Source organism: Cryptomeria japonica, chromosome 2 (genome assembly GCF_030272615.1).
Source record: "Cryptomeria japonica chromosome 2, Sugi_1.0, whole genome shotgun sequence".
Lineage (NCBI taxonomy): Eukaryota > Viridiplantae > Streptophyta > Pinopsida > Cupressales > Cupressaceae > Cryptomeria > Cryptomeria japonica.
The window spans coordinates 679,114,653-679,129,136 of record NC_081406.1 but is presented as its reverse complement, the minus strand read 5'-3'; the positions used below and the strand labels follow the sequence as shown (position 1 = coordinate 679,129,136).

Genomic DNA, 14,484 nt, shown 5'->3' with positions numbered 1-14,484 from the left:
ACCAATGAAATCAGTCACTTTTTCTTTAACACCTTGTTTACAATGCATTAAATCAATCAAAGTAACTTTAGGACTTATATTGTTTTGAAATTGTTGAATAAAAGCATTTGCAAGTTGTTGGAAGGAAATAATAGAATAGGAAGGCAACGAGCAATACCATTGTAGAGTCTTATCTCTTAATGTTCTAGTAAACAGTTTTGCAAGCAGCCTTTGGTCATGAGCAAAATCGGTACATATTGTTTGAAAGGTCTTAACATGTGTTAAAGGACCACCCTTACCATTATAAAGCTCCAACTGCGGGATTTCAACATGCTTAGGGGGGATAGCTCGAACAATGTCAAGAGAAAGTGGGCTCGCAACATCAAATGTGGGCACACTAAACTTAGATTGATTCATAGAGGCAATTTGTTGCTGTAAAGAAGAGACAGTTTGTGCAAGATTGTTAATGGTCGCTTCAGTCGAAGAGTTCATATTAGACATGTTAGATTGTGATGGAGGTATTATGTTATTGAAAGAAGGTATTGATTGAGAGTAAGGTGGCGGGACACTATGATAGTTAGTCATAGGAGATGATTGGAAAGAAGGAACACTACAAGGAGGAATGGAATGGTTAAATGAATTGCCCCCTTGCGTCATGTTCATTTGTGGAGATGTAATAGGGGCTCTCATTGAAGGAATGAATGAGGAAGTCGGATTGAATGAAGGAAGAGGGTTGATTGAAGAAGAAGGATTGCCCCCATGACTGGTGATCATAGGTGGAATGTTTTGTATTGAAGTAGTCATTATGTTTGATGTAAAAGTAGGTATACTAGCAATAGAAGTTGTCAAAGGGATAGAATGATTGACTTGAGTAGGAGGTTGTGTATAACCTAAAGTTTCGGCACAACTCTTCATAGGCATCACATTCGAATCCACAATGTGTGCAATACTACGCAAAATATCAATTCCATTCTTATCACTTTGAACCATACGTTTTAGACCCTCAATTAATGAAAGAGCTTGACTATCGGGGTATTCTTGAGACATCCATTGCTGAAAATCATCAAATTGGTTATCCAATTTCGAAAGTTGTTCTACAGAAACCTCATGGAGAGCTTCTTCATCATTAAGAGGATTAGAGGAATTACCCATGTCCTCGTTAAAAAGGCCATTCAAGTTAGGTTCCATCTCCTCGGTAATTAAACCTTGGAAAGACTTAATTCTAAGGCTTCGTCTAACGGGAATAGTGTAAGTAGGGCTTATTGTTGTAAAACTCATGCACTAGAGAGAGAGAGAAAAGATTTTGAATTTTGAAAATAAAGTTGACAAAATTGAACAATGAGATAATGATAATCCAATTTGAATTTTGTGAAAGAAGAGGGAAACACAACTTCCAAGAAAGGTAGGCACAATTGAAAATTAGGGCCAAGGGGGTAGCACTTAATTTTAATTGTTATCTTGAAAATTGAGATCTTGAATTTTGAATTTATTTTCGAATTTAGAGGTAGCAAATTTCAATAAAATCAGCCAATCTCCTAGATTTAAGCTGTTAAATGCAATCATGACAATCTCCCGAAGTTTCAGAAAAAATGTCGGGGACCGTGGCGAATGGAGTGCACATGGTCCTCGCAACTTGTTTTGAAATTTTCAGGGATGAAAGATATGATGATTTTAAAGCTACTCTGAAAAAATTGAGTGATTTTACGATTTGTAGATCGGCCAAATTAAAGTTGCAATCTCAAAATTGAACCCTACCAAGATTGTTGAAAATGCAAAATTTGAATTTTGAAAAAGAGAGGGAAACTGAAATTTTGAATTTTATGATTTTAGAGGGAATACCAAAAGCAATGCAAGCTTTGAAATTTAAAAGTTGACTCAATTTCATGCAAAATTCAATTTTGAAAGTGGAAATCAAAGTTGTTGCAATTAAACACTTAATTTCAAAAGTCACAAACTACAAGAATTTGAATAAAGCACTGAAATTTCGAATGAATGCCAACACACTTTTCAGATTTAGGACTGTAAGAAACACAATTTTAACACAAAATTTCAATTTCAACAATTTTTGAATGATTATAAGCCTTAATCCAAGCAATCACTAGACCAACTTTGACTTTAATTTTGAAAGTGTTAGAATTGATGAAATCAGCCAAGATTCTGGATTCTAGCAGAAAAATATAGTAAGATCTAGCTCCCGAAATTTCAAAAAAAATGTCGGGGACGATGGCGCTCGGGGTGCACACGGTCCTCGCAACTTTTTTCAAAATTTTTAGGGATGGGAGATATTATGATTTTGTTACAGAATCCAAAGTTACAGCCGATTTGGAGGTGTTTTGATTAGTGAAATCATCGGTCAAAGGTTGAATCAAGAGGGTTTTAAAAATTAGGGTTTTGACACTTAACCACTTAATTTTCATAATTAAAGCACAAATATGATTTGACAATTTGCAATAGAAGGGTAGATCTGAAACAAGCATTAACAATTAAACATTTCACAAGCTCAATTACTAAAAAGAAAATTTAGGGTTTTTATGCAATTAACCTCTAAAATTTGCAAAAGATCAAACATGGAAATGTAATTAAGGAAGCAAATTTTTTTCAGATCTAACCATGAATAATCAGAATTAGGATGTTCACGTCGGGTTCACCAAAATGTAAAGTGAAAAATCGAACCCTAGGTGTTCCCCCACTCCAAGGAGAGAGAAAGGAGGTCACTAGGATTGACGGTTTTCACTTAGGAGAGACTTTACATTCAAAAGAGGGGTTGAAACTCACAAGATCCAATCCCACACAATGCAAGATTGAATTCTAAATGAGTTTCAAGGGTTGAGACAACAAGGATACCCTCTTTTGTAAAGAATGTAGATAGAAGGATTGAACTAGGAGTGTATGTAAAAGTAAGAAAGATTTGCTTGTAGACGGAGATAAGGACATAGGATGAAGCTACAGACCTGAAATTAGCAGTAAAATGTCGAGAGGATGCTGTCTTGCAAGTTTGAGCGAAAGTTGACGGGATGATGGCGCCCAGAGTGCACACGGTCCTCCGAAAAATCCGCGAAACGAAGGGGGATCTGTTCGTCTCTGCACAAGGATTCTAGATCTTCAATTACAGCCGCGTACCTACAACCTACACACAGAAAAGAGAGGACGATTGGGGGGTTAGGGATTAGGGGTTTGCCTTCAGGTCAAACCCCGGTTTTGGAATTAACCAAGAAATGAGAATGCTGTAAATGTAAATGTTTGTAATGTAATCAAGTATTGATACCTTGTTGTAAGAATGTTTGTATTCTTACATGCAAAGGTGTAATGATGTTGTATGTTGTAGGTGATCTCCTCTTCAATGGTTGAATCCTTGTCTTGAATGCAACACCTAGCCTTGAATGGAGACTTAGAATGCTCAATTGCTTGAAGGAATGCTTGAATGTTTGAATGTTTGAATGTTTGAATATCACTTCTGCCTCTTGCATACATATGTTTTTCTTCTCCTTTTTTTCTTGCCTCCTCAAATGGGAGGGGAAATGTAGTTTATATACTTGTCAATTAGGGTTAGGAGACTGATTTTTCCGACCTTAGGCCGACCTAGGAGCATTATTTTCCAAATTGCAAACTTGAAGACCCGATGCCCAACAAGAGACCGGGCCCAAAATAGGGCCAGGGACCAAGGGCGCTGGGCGCCATGGTCCCACCTCTCGGGACAACAAGGTGCAAGGAGGATCAGGCCAAGGTGCAGAAAGATGTAGTTTTTGATGTCGTAAGCAGGTTACGAGGTCTCCATTCAGGTTCAACATTGTGCCGCCATCGTGAAGACCCAAATGTAGTCGAAATTGCAAGTGTCGCAATTTTACGACGCTACACGTAGTTAAAAAGGAAATAAATTAGAAAATAAAAGTGTTGATATTTGAAAATTCTAGTGAATATTGCTCCAAGGAATTTGATGAGTTTTATAAGCGTGCAAGTATTGTTAGGTAGAAGACAACACCTTACACAGCCCAAAAAAATGGGGTTGTAGAAATGATGGCTTAAACCTTAATGGAAAACCTAATATAAGTACATTGAGTGGTATGTCTAGTTGGAACTGTGATTTTAGGAAGAGGTTATAAGCACTTCATGTTATTTGATTAATAAATCTCCTTACTTAAATTTGGTTGGTAAAACTTATTATGAAGTATGTATATGTAAGAAGCCTTTTGTTCCACATTTAATGGTCTTTGGTTGTTAGGATTATGTTCATGTGTCTCAAGGAAAGTAATTTAAATTGGATCCAAAAGCCTAGAAATGTATCTTTGTAGGTTATGGTGATAATGTAAAATGTTACAATCTTTGAAATCTTTTAACTGAAAACAAAAAATATTTTGAAAATGTGATTTATAGGGATCCCATTTTGCAATTCTCAGCTTGGGATCCCCTTGGTGAATGGGATCTCATTTTAATTTTCAACTCGAGATCCCAAAGCAAAAAGGGATCCCATTTCATTCTAAGTGGGATCTCGTTTTGTTGATTGCAATTTTACATTTTCAACTAAGTCCAAAATCTCCACCACAAGTGGTCTCAACTTTGTGCACTTACCCAACTCCAAATTGATTGTTAGACTTGATGATGTGATTTGTTGAGGATTTATCGGTCATAGATGCCTTTGTAGTTATGTTTCCTATTTGAGGACTCATTGGTTGAGCTTATGCAACACCAATGCGAGTCATTAATGTTGTCTACTATTCTTAGAAGATGCTCTTCAAGGTGTGCATGAAGTTTTTGTATAATGCCATGCTTTTGTATACGTTATTTTGGTTAAACCATTTTTGGTTTTTGCATCTCTCCTTTCTTCTATATTGGAGGTATGAGACAATGATTTTCATTTTGTTGATTTTAATATTATTGATTTATGCATCTTCATAATAGTATCTAATGCCAATCTTGTAGAAAGAAACTTATTTTAAATCTGTATACGCTTTGAAGAAATTTTTACTACAGTAATTTCACCTTGTTTATCAACACCTCTTATTAGTTGTTGTGAGCCAACCTAGTGCATGTTTTGTGTTGATTTGTGTGCTTGGTTGTTGTCTTTAAGGACATCCATTCTTGTTTGAACATTAGTTTGGAGATCATTTGAAAGTTATGCAAGGACTTGTTACCGAATATCTATGAAAGTAATCTAGCAACATTTATTAGAATACATCATTTTAGGTCCATGACATGCTTGTGTGTTGTCTCCAAACCTCTTAGAGCCATGCAATTGATCTATTAAGGGTCTAGCTAGTGAGAACTTAACCTTGCAATTTAATAAATTCCCCAAAGGTGGTTCTAAACATTGTCCACCCTTATGAACATTGCTACATAAAAGACATGATGCAAGAAAATTCTAATAGTTCACCTTCTATCAAATTAGATTTATGAATTATAGTTTATATCCACACTCATAGAAATGAACTTGGATAGTACACAATTAGATTTATAGTTCAACAACAAATTTTAAAGTTTCAAATAAATTAGATTTGTCAATATTAAAATTAAAATTATATATCATATTAAAATTAAATTCTTAATTTATTCCTAAGAACACAAACAATATCAAGAATAAATATCTACATCAAAATTAAAACTAAATATCAGTATTTAAATTTATTTAAATAATTTTTTAATTTAAATTTAGTTAATTGTTTTTAATCAACTTTAATTTATAAAAAGCATTTATCTTTCAGCAATATAGGTTTTGTGTGAGTTTGAAATCCCCTCCCTCTTTAACTTTTAATGACAAAAGTGGCCCATAAATTCCCTAAAGCAAAACAGCAAATATAAAAACACTACATGAAATTATTACTTCCTGCCCTTGGTGCACATAAAATCATTGCAACTTCAACGGATGGGGTGGGGGGAAACGCACCTCTATGCACAACATCCCTGTAGAAACTGGCCGTTAGAGTCAACGTTAATCAGACCGTTAAATACAACCGTTGACACATTTTTGAATTCAAAACCACCCAATGTCGACCGTCGATTCGTATAGCAACGGATAGCTGAGATTAACACACGAGCAACCACAACCGCCAGCTGTCCTATTATTCGATCAGCCCAAGTCTTAGGAACACAGAATCTCAATCTCAATACCTAGTTGTTTGTGATCATTTGATTTCCATTTTATTGTGATCATTTGATTTCCACATTAAACTGGTTTGTTTTCTTAGTGATTTGAGATTGCTCTACTTCTGTTCCATCACTCTGGACATTTTTGGTAGAAATCCCAAATGGGTGAGGGCAATTTTCCTTATCAACATCAATTCTAAGGGCTAATTTTGCTCCAGTTAAGCAGCCTTTAAGCCGCCATGCCAGTTGCCACAAGGTCACATTCAGTGACTAGTCCCGGAGCCCTTCGAAGACGTCTCAAAGAAGATGAACACGACCAGGGTCATAATTCTGCCATGAGGAATCCTCATTATAAACTCAAGGAAAAAATGCGATATATGGCCGAAAGCAATGAGAGCAGTGCTAATAATAATTCTACTACAAAGCCCCTAAACCAGCCCTTAAAAACCAGTCATGCTAGCATTGATCTCCTTAGCCCGCAGGTGACTTCGGTGGCCTCTGCAGAGAAGCGGAAATCAAAGATATCTCAAAACCCAGAAAAGACAGACGCATTACAGGTACTGGGCCAGTGCAATTTTATCAAAGAGCAGAGGGGCAGGGAGTCAAACCTTGAGCGCTTGGTGCTGTCCTGCCCAAAGCCACTTCCGTCCTCAGGTAGTACAGCCGTGGCCAGGAGGCTCACCATGATTGGGGTTGGGCATAAGGAGAGCAAGTGCCTTGGTGGGCTTGTTGGTGGTCAGCTGGAGACCATTTCAGAAGGCGGTGTGGCCAAAGGCGGGGAACAGGGGGCTCGGATTATGGTTTATGTCAGATTGAGGCCAATGTCAAGAAAGGAGAAAGAAGCTGGATGCACTAGTTGCGTTAGGGTTGTTAACAAGAGAGATGTATATATTACAGAATATGGCATGGAGACTGATTATCTTAGGCTCAAGAGGGTCAAAGGCCGGCATTTTGCATTTGATGTAGCTTTCCCGGACGTGACTGGTCAGGAGGAAGTCTACCGTACCACGTAAGTAGCTTTCTCCTCTACCCTGGTTAGTCTATAATTTTATACAGAAAATTTTGTATTAGGAAATTTGAATCAGGGGCTGATTTAGTAAGTATAAAGAAAAACACTGTATGAACAATGTCCTGACTATTTTATGACAGCGACCAGCTAGGTCCTGAACCTAAATTCTGATTTAAACTTTTCAAGAGACTCAAATTTGGGACAATGGTACAAAGTGATTTAGGCCTTCAGATTTCTGCTGTAAATTCTTCCAGTGTTCATAGAATTCATCCATGTGTTCAGTCCATGTGAATTCAATAGTAAAAAAAGCAATACGACAGCCCCAATAGCATTTTCACAACTAGAGAAAATCATTTAAATCCTTGGTTTATAGTTTCATTGAACTTCTAGCAAAATGAATATATACAACAAAATTAGGATCAGCTATATAAATTTGTGTTCTAATATGTGTTTGTGTTAACTATTGACTTCAACAGTTCGTTTTTTCGTTTTCCCATTCCTTAGTAATTTTACTATGTCAGGAGCTCATTTTTTTCATGAGAACAAATCACAAAGTCAGTTGCTGAAATTGAACTAGAAGAGCAAAATCAACCTATACATGCTTTACATACAGTTTGTTCCTTGTGCACTTTGCATCTCATTGCAATGTCATGAATCCAATGTTTAGATTTATGTTGCAGAACGGCAGACCTTGTAGAGGGTGTCTTACAAGGGAGAAATGGATCTGTATTCTGCTATGGAGCGACTGGTGCAGGGAAGACATATACAATGCTGGGTACCATACAGAATCCAGGAGTGATGGTTTTAGCCATTAAAGATTTGTTTATGAAGCTTAGACAACGGAGTTGTAATGGTCACCATGTTGTTCGCTTGTCTTATCTGGAAGTCTATAATGAAACAGTCAGGGATTTGCTTTCTCCTGGCAGGCCTCTTGTTCTTAGAGAAGATAAGCAGGTATTGAATGTTTGGTCATTTATTGGTTGATCTCATATTGTTCCATTGGATGCATTTTCCAACCCATGGATTGCTTCTGGGATGTTCAGGGGATTGTAGCAGCTGGGCTTACTCAGTATCAGGCTTACTCTACTGATGAGGTATGTTTCTGTCTTGTTCACAATTTCAAATGGTTTTATCATTCTACTCATTTAGATGGAACTTTACTTAAAATTTTGCCTTCCTTTATTGTCAAAGGTCATGTCATTACTTCAACAAGGTAACCAGAATAGAACAACTGAACCCACTCGAATGAATGAGACATCATCTCGATCGCATGCTATCTTGCAGGTATGACTTTTTTCACATTCATGCATAGTTGGAATCTAAGTTTAACAACATATTAGATCCAAGTTCATATTATCTTTACTTTGTAGGTTGTAGCGGAGTACACAGAGAAAGAGGGTTCTGCTACTATTACCCGTGTTGGCAAGTTGTCTCTCATAGATTTGGCTGGTTCTGAGAGAGCTCTTGCAACAGATCTCCGAACTGTTAGATCTCTGGAAGGAGCCAACATAAATAGATCACTTCTTGCACTTAGCAGCTGTATAAATGCCCTGGTTGAAGGCAAAAAACATATACCATATAGAAACTCTAAACTCACACAACTACTTAAGGTGCGTGTCTTTGCTGAATTCTCTCAGTTAACCAAATATACATAAATGTGCATAGACATAAAGCATCCACGGATCTACTTCACTGTTTGTGGCAAGATCCAATTGTTACAGGCCACAGGGAACCCAAAAAGGCTTTACCTGTTACTTGGATCTTAAAATTACAATCTCCAATCCTGGTCCTCTAGGTTTTATGATTCATTTCAATGATGAAGAATTACTACTTTCTTTGCTTCTGCTCCTGTTTCTTTGTACATTAGATAGATAAGAGGGGATACTTTTGATGATTAACACATGGGATAGCAGGATTCATTGGGAGGGGCTTGTCATACAGTAATGATTGCAAATATAAGTCCCAGTATTCAGACCTTTGGAGAAACCCAAAATACTCTTCATTGGGCTGATAGGGCAAAGGAGATTCGCACAAAGGTAATTTATCAATCATTGTTTCCTTTGAGTGCAAAAACTTTCATAAAGATTAGCATTGAGCTGAATCATTAGGTTTTTGTAGAGAATTGCATTAAGAATTTTTGTAGAGAAAGGCATTAAATTACTGATTCTTCTTTATCTGTTTTTCAGGCTTCTGTTGCCCATGAAGAGTTTCAACATCCCGAAACCCAGACTGAACAGTTAAAGCTGCTGCTTGAAGTACAGAAGGAGAACCAGCAGTTGCGAACACAGATTGCTCGCTATCAACAGAAAATACTTACATTGCAAAGCCAATGTGTGACATCTTCCCCTGCTTTGTCCTCTTGTTCTATTGTCCCTTCTTCACCTTTGACTCCTGCTGCAATAGAAACCCAGATGACTGACAGGTACTATTCAAAGATTAATCAATGCTCAACACCTGAACCAACCCCAAGGCGATTATCTTATCATGACGGTGGTAAAGCTGCAGAGGAGGTTATTAAGGACCTCAAAAGAAAAATCAGAACCCTTGAGGTGGATAATCAGAACTTAAACAAGGAGTACGCTATTAAAGAAAAAAAGCTAAAAGCTGAAATAACAGATCTCAAGCGTGAGCACAGTTTACAGCTCAAACAGAAGGATGATTTTATTCGTAAGCTTTGTCAAAAATCCTCTTTTAACCAGTCCACACAAAAATCCTCTCCACAAGAGAAAGAAGAAACTCTGAGTTTTACACAGCCAAATGATAAAAATAATGCCTTGAAGTCCACCATACTGATATCCAGTTCTTCTGCAAAGCTGCCTTCAGAAAGGCTAAGAAAAATTATGCCCCTAATGCCAGAAGGCAACAATACTAACTCCTTACCACGAAATGTCTGTGACTCATCACTTAGGATGGGAAGAAGAGTTCAATACCCTAGTGATGCTGGTAGTCTAAAAAGTCCTCGTCAATCCAATAGATTTAAATCTCCGGGCCCTGCACCTGTAGGAAGAAAGAGAACCTTTTGGGACATCACCAATGCCAACAGCCCTTCTGCTGTACAAATCAGGAGTACAAGGACTCACAGGAATGACGCTCCCTCTATGCTCCTGCAGGTAAATTTGTTAATATTGTAGCAAAATTAAGTGTTAATGCCTTGCTTTTCTTTAAAGTTTTATCAGAAAAGATTCACTAATGGCAACTGATGCAGCTTGGATATTCATGTTTCTGGCTCATGTTAATTGTGGGCCCTCCAATGGTTGGTTACATTCTTCAGCCAGGCTTTGCTTGTCACAGACAGTCTCTCAACTGATGACCTACAACGGAGAGCTAAAGTGGATCCACCTCAAAGATGCAGTTTGATGAAAGACAATTTTTACGCAGCTTTGCTGGTTTCAGCTCAGATTGAAGTGGTTTAATCTGCCTTGAGAAATCATGGAGTTGGGTTGGATCAAGTTTGCATTCAAATACCATTGAATTCTATTAATTGTAATATTTACCATGAATAGGCCGCTTAGTACTGCTTGGTTTAAATATCTTTTTTTACCAGCACAAACAAAACAGGTAATTCTTAACATTCTTACATTGGCTACTTACAAAACTGATAAGTTTTACACTGGGTTACTTACAATGATAGTTCTGCTGTGTAGGTGAATTATCCTTCTGTGAGATATCTCATATATATTTCATGTAATTATTTTCAGTTGGACAAAGGTGTATCATTGGTATCCACAAACTACAATTATTCTAGTCCGTCTGTTTTATATTGAATCATTTGTTGTTTTTGATTGAATTTTGATTCAAAATTTTAATTTGTCAGGTAGTTCATAATTTTGGTTTCTTTCCACCACGGCAAATTTAAATTTGGTGGTTTTGAATAGTTGTGCGAAGTCCATAAATTCTTGTTCAAATGGATTCAATGATCATTCTTCCTGGTCATATCTAATCTTTCGCATATTCGGTGGAATATGGGTATGAATTGTTTATGCATTTTGATTGTCTGCATTTTTTTCCTCAAACATTTTGGATCCATCATCAGGAATCAGAAAGCTAGAGAAGAGAAATGAATTCAAAACTTGTTATTCAAATGACTTCAAATATCATTATTTCTGTTCTGAATGGCTAAATTTTGTAGAACCTTTTTTCATTAAAAGGTAAAGCTGGATTATCACCTTACTAATCAAACCTGCAACTGGATCCAGGAAACAAAGTAAAACTGGATTCGTCTTCTTTTTTGTGGCCTCATATGATTAAATTCAAAGGGCCTTCTTTTTGTGATAGGAACACCACTTCTCTAGTAAATAAGCCGGGCAACTGATCTACATTGGCCCATTTTATGAAATGGTTAGCATCGGAGGATCAAATTTGAAGGCTTTTTTATTTTCATCTTAAGAGCTTCTTTTTATAGAGACCTCCAATGGGCCAAAGGTTACTTTTAGAGAATGCTAATCTTTAAAGAAAGAGACTTTAGGTAATTTGTGAACCACTCAAATGGGTAAGGCGCTAGTTTATAAGATCCGGCTATGGAGGTAGCCGCTCAATACAACTTAAAAGAACTTACTACTTAAAAATTAACCTATTCTCCTATGTGCATATAATGCAATAAAATTATGATCAAAGGTAATAATATAAAATAATCATTGACATCTCTTTCATAAATCTAGCTTAGTTGGATAGGAAAAGTGGAGGTCCTTGTAAATCTGGCCATGACCATGTACAAAATGTGCCTTCCACAAACTAGTAAAGATAAGACGTATTATGAGGGAAAGAAAAGCTTTGAAGGGCCCACAATATACTAGGCAAATTTCAAATCACCCTAACTTCGGGCTTTCAACTTAGTATATGTCGATTTCAACTTGAGTAAACATCAATCATCATTAACGACTTCTCCAAACATAGACATTTATTAATTTTCATTAACGATAAAGCAATTAATCAACACACATACACATCCACACAAAGAACACCAGATTTATGTGGACGTGAAAAACCATCATGAGAATAGCTGCTTGGATCTACTATGCAAATCTAGCCTCACAAAGTAAGATAAGTACAAGATTTGAACCCCAATTTAACATGTGAGGAACCAATCTCACAAAAGATATGATTTCCAGACCTTCAAGGCTAAGTACTCAACTTCCTTCTTATCTAATCAACTTTAGATAGTCCTCACATAGTGCATATGATCTTCAATTGAAACTGCACAGTGATTAAGTTGTAACTCACATTGCATCACTCACATACTCGCATATCAATCACCTCTTATGGATATTACATTAATGGACACCCTAGGAATGAACCTAGATCAACTATGTGTGTGTGTGTGTGTGTTACAATGATTATTGCATTCACATTTTGGCCTACAATAAGATTAATTCATCTACAAGTTTGCCACAAGAATAATCCTTAACCAAACGTGTAATTAGCCAGGTTCAAAAGCTCACACCTTACTCCAGAAGAAGGAACATGCTATGCGTTACCCAATGTAGACTTATCTAGTATCTCTAGTGAGCACACATTACAAACCTCTGGTGCATCAAACTAACACATCAACACGATCTGTCAACATACCATAGTGAACACCCTGTCATTACTAACTTTTGTCTAATGAAGCTCAATCTCTGAAACTCGTGAATATGAAACTTCATATGTAGTGTTGACTATGGTGTTAGCATAGATAGCAAGATTAGTATATGTTGATTTCAACTTGAGTAAACATCAAGCAAGATTAGTATATGTCGATTTCAACTTGAGTAAACATCAATCATCATTAACGACTTCTCCAAACATAGACATTTACTAATTTTCATTAACGATAAAGCAATTAATCAACACACATATACACATCCACACAAAGAACACCAGATTTATGTGGATGTGAAAAACCATAATGAGAATAGCTGCTTGGATCTACTATGCAAATCTAGCCTCACAAAGCAAGAATATAATAAGAAATTTACAACATGAAGTAGACACCAACCTATAAGATAAGTACAAGATTTGAACACCAATTTAACATGTCAGGAATCAATCTCACAAAAGATATGATTTCCAGACCTTCAAGGCTAAATACTCAACTTCCTTCTTATCTAATCAACTTTAGATCGTCCTCACATAGTGCATATGATCTTCAATTGGAACTGCACAATGATTAAGTTGTAACTCACATTGCATCACTCACATACTTGCATATCAATCACCTCTTATGGATATTACATTAATGCACACCCTAGGAATGAACCTAGATCAACTATGTGTGTGTGTGTGTGTGTGTGTGTGTGTGTGTGTGTTGCAATGATTATTACATTCATATTTTGGCCTACAATAAGATTAATTCATCTACAAGTTTGCCACAAGAATAATCCTTAACCAAACGTGTAATTAGCCAAGTTCAAAAGCTCACACGTTACTCCAGAAGAAGGAACATGCTATGCGTTACCCAATGTAGATTTATCTAGTATCTCTAGTGAGCACACATTACAAACCTCTAGTGCATCAAACTTGCACATCAACACGATCTGTCAACATAGCATAGTGAACACCCTGTCATTACTAACTTTTCTCTAATGAAGCTCAATCTCTGAAACTCGCGAATATGAAACTTCATATGTAGTGTTGACTATGGTGTTAGCATAGATAGCAAGATTAGTATATGTCGATTTCAACTTGAGTACACATCAATTATCATTAACAACTTCTCCAAACATAAACATTTACTAATTTTCATTAACGATAAAGCAATTAATCAACACACAAATACACATCCACACAAAGAACACCAGATTTATGTGGATGTGAAAAACCATCATGAGAATAGCTGATTGGATCTACTATGCAAATCTAGCCTCACAAAGCAAGAATATAATAAGGAATTTACAACATGAAGTAGGCACCAACCTATAAGATAAGTACAAGATTTGAACACCAATTTAACATGTGAGGAACCAATCTCACAAAAGATATGATTTCCAGACCTTCAAGGCTAAATACTCAACTTCCTTCTTATCTAATCAACTTTAGATCTTCCTCACATAGTGCATATGATCTTCAATTGAAACTAAACAGTGATTAAGTTGTAACTCACATTGCATCACCCACATACTCGCTTATCAATCACCTCTTATGGATATTACATTAATGCACACCCTAGGAATGAACCTAGATCAACTATGTGTGTGTGTGTGTTACAATGATTATTACATTCACATTTTGGCCTACAATAAGATTAATTCATCTACAAGTTTGCCACAAGAATAATCCTTAACCAAATGTGTAATTAGCCAGGTTCAAAAGCTCACACGTTACTCCAGAAGAAGGAACTATTTGTTACCCAATGTAGACTTATCTAGTATCTCTAGTGAGCACACATTACAAACCTCTGGTGCATCAAACTTGCACATCAACACAATCTGTCAACATAACAT

The 14,484-nt window shown here is 36.5% G+C and overlaps 1 protein-coding gene across 2 annotated transcripts; it reads left to right on the top strand.

Annotated features, from left to right (window-relative positions):
• Nucleotides 1-6,047: 6,047 nt before the first annotated feature.
• On the top strand, nt 6,048-10,810 carry LOC131036871 (kinesin-like protein KIN-8A). Of its 2 annotated transcripts, none has more exons than XM_057968878.2 (8): nt 6,048-7,066; nt 7,747-8,020; nt 8,110-8,160; nt 8,258-8,350; nt 8,437-8,676; nt 8,980-9,102; nt 9,253-10,176; nt 10,338-10,810. In XM_057968878.2, exons 1-8 carry the CDS (start codon nt 6,297-6,299, stop codon nt 10,371-10,373), a joined length of 2,511 nt encoding a protein of 836 aa, XP_057824861.2. In that variant the 5' UTR covers nt 6,048-6,296; the 3' UTR covers nt 10,374-10,810. The 2 variants fall into 2 exon arrangements, with proteins under 2 accessions (XP_057824861.2, XP_057824860.2); XM_057968877.2 differs by having other exon boundaries at nt 10,272-10,810.
• Nucleotides 10,811-14,484: the final 3,674 nt, after the last annotated feature.

Bases quoted from the DNA above. Each gene is read 5' to 3' on its own strand.
- LOC131036871 (XM_057968877.2), top strand. From the start codon at position 6,297: ATGCCAGTTGCCACAAGGTCACATTCAGTGACTAGTCCCGGAGCCCTT. The intron at 8,021-8,109 runs GTATTGAATGTT...TGGGATGTTCAG, and splicing joins TTCTTAGAGAAGATAAGCAG to GGGATTGTAGCAGCTGGGCT. The intron at 10,177-10,271 runs GTAAATTTGTTA...CAACTGATGCAG, and splicing joins CTCCCTCTATGCTCCTGCAG to CTTGGATATTCATGTTTCTG.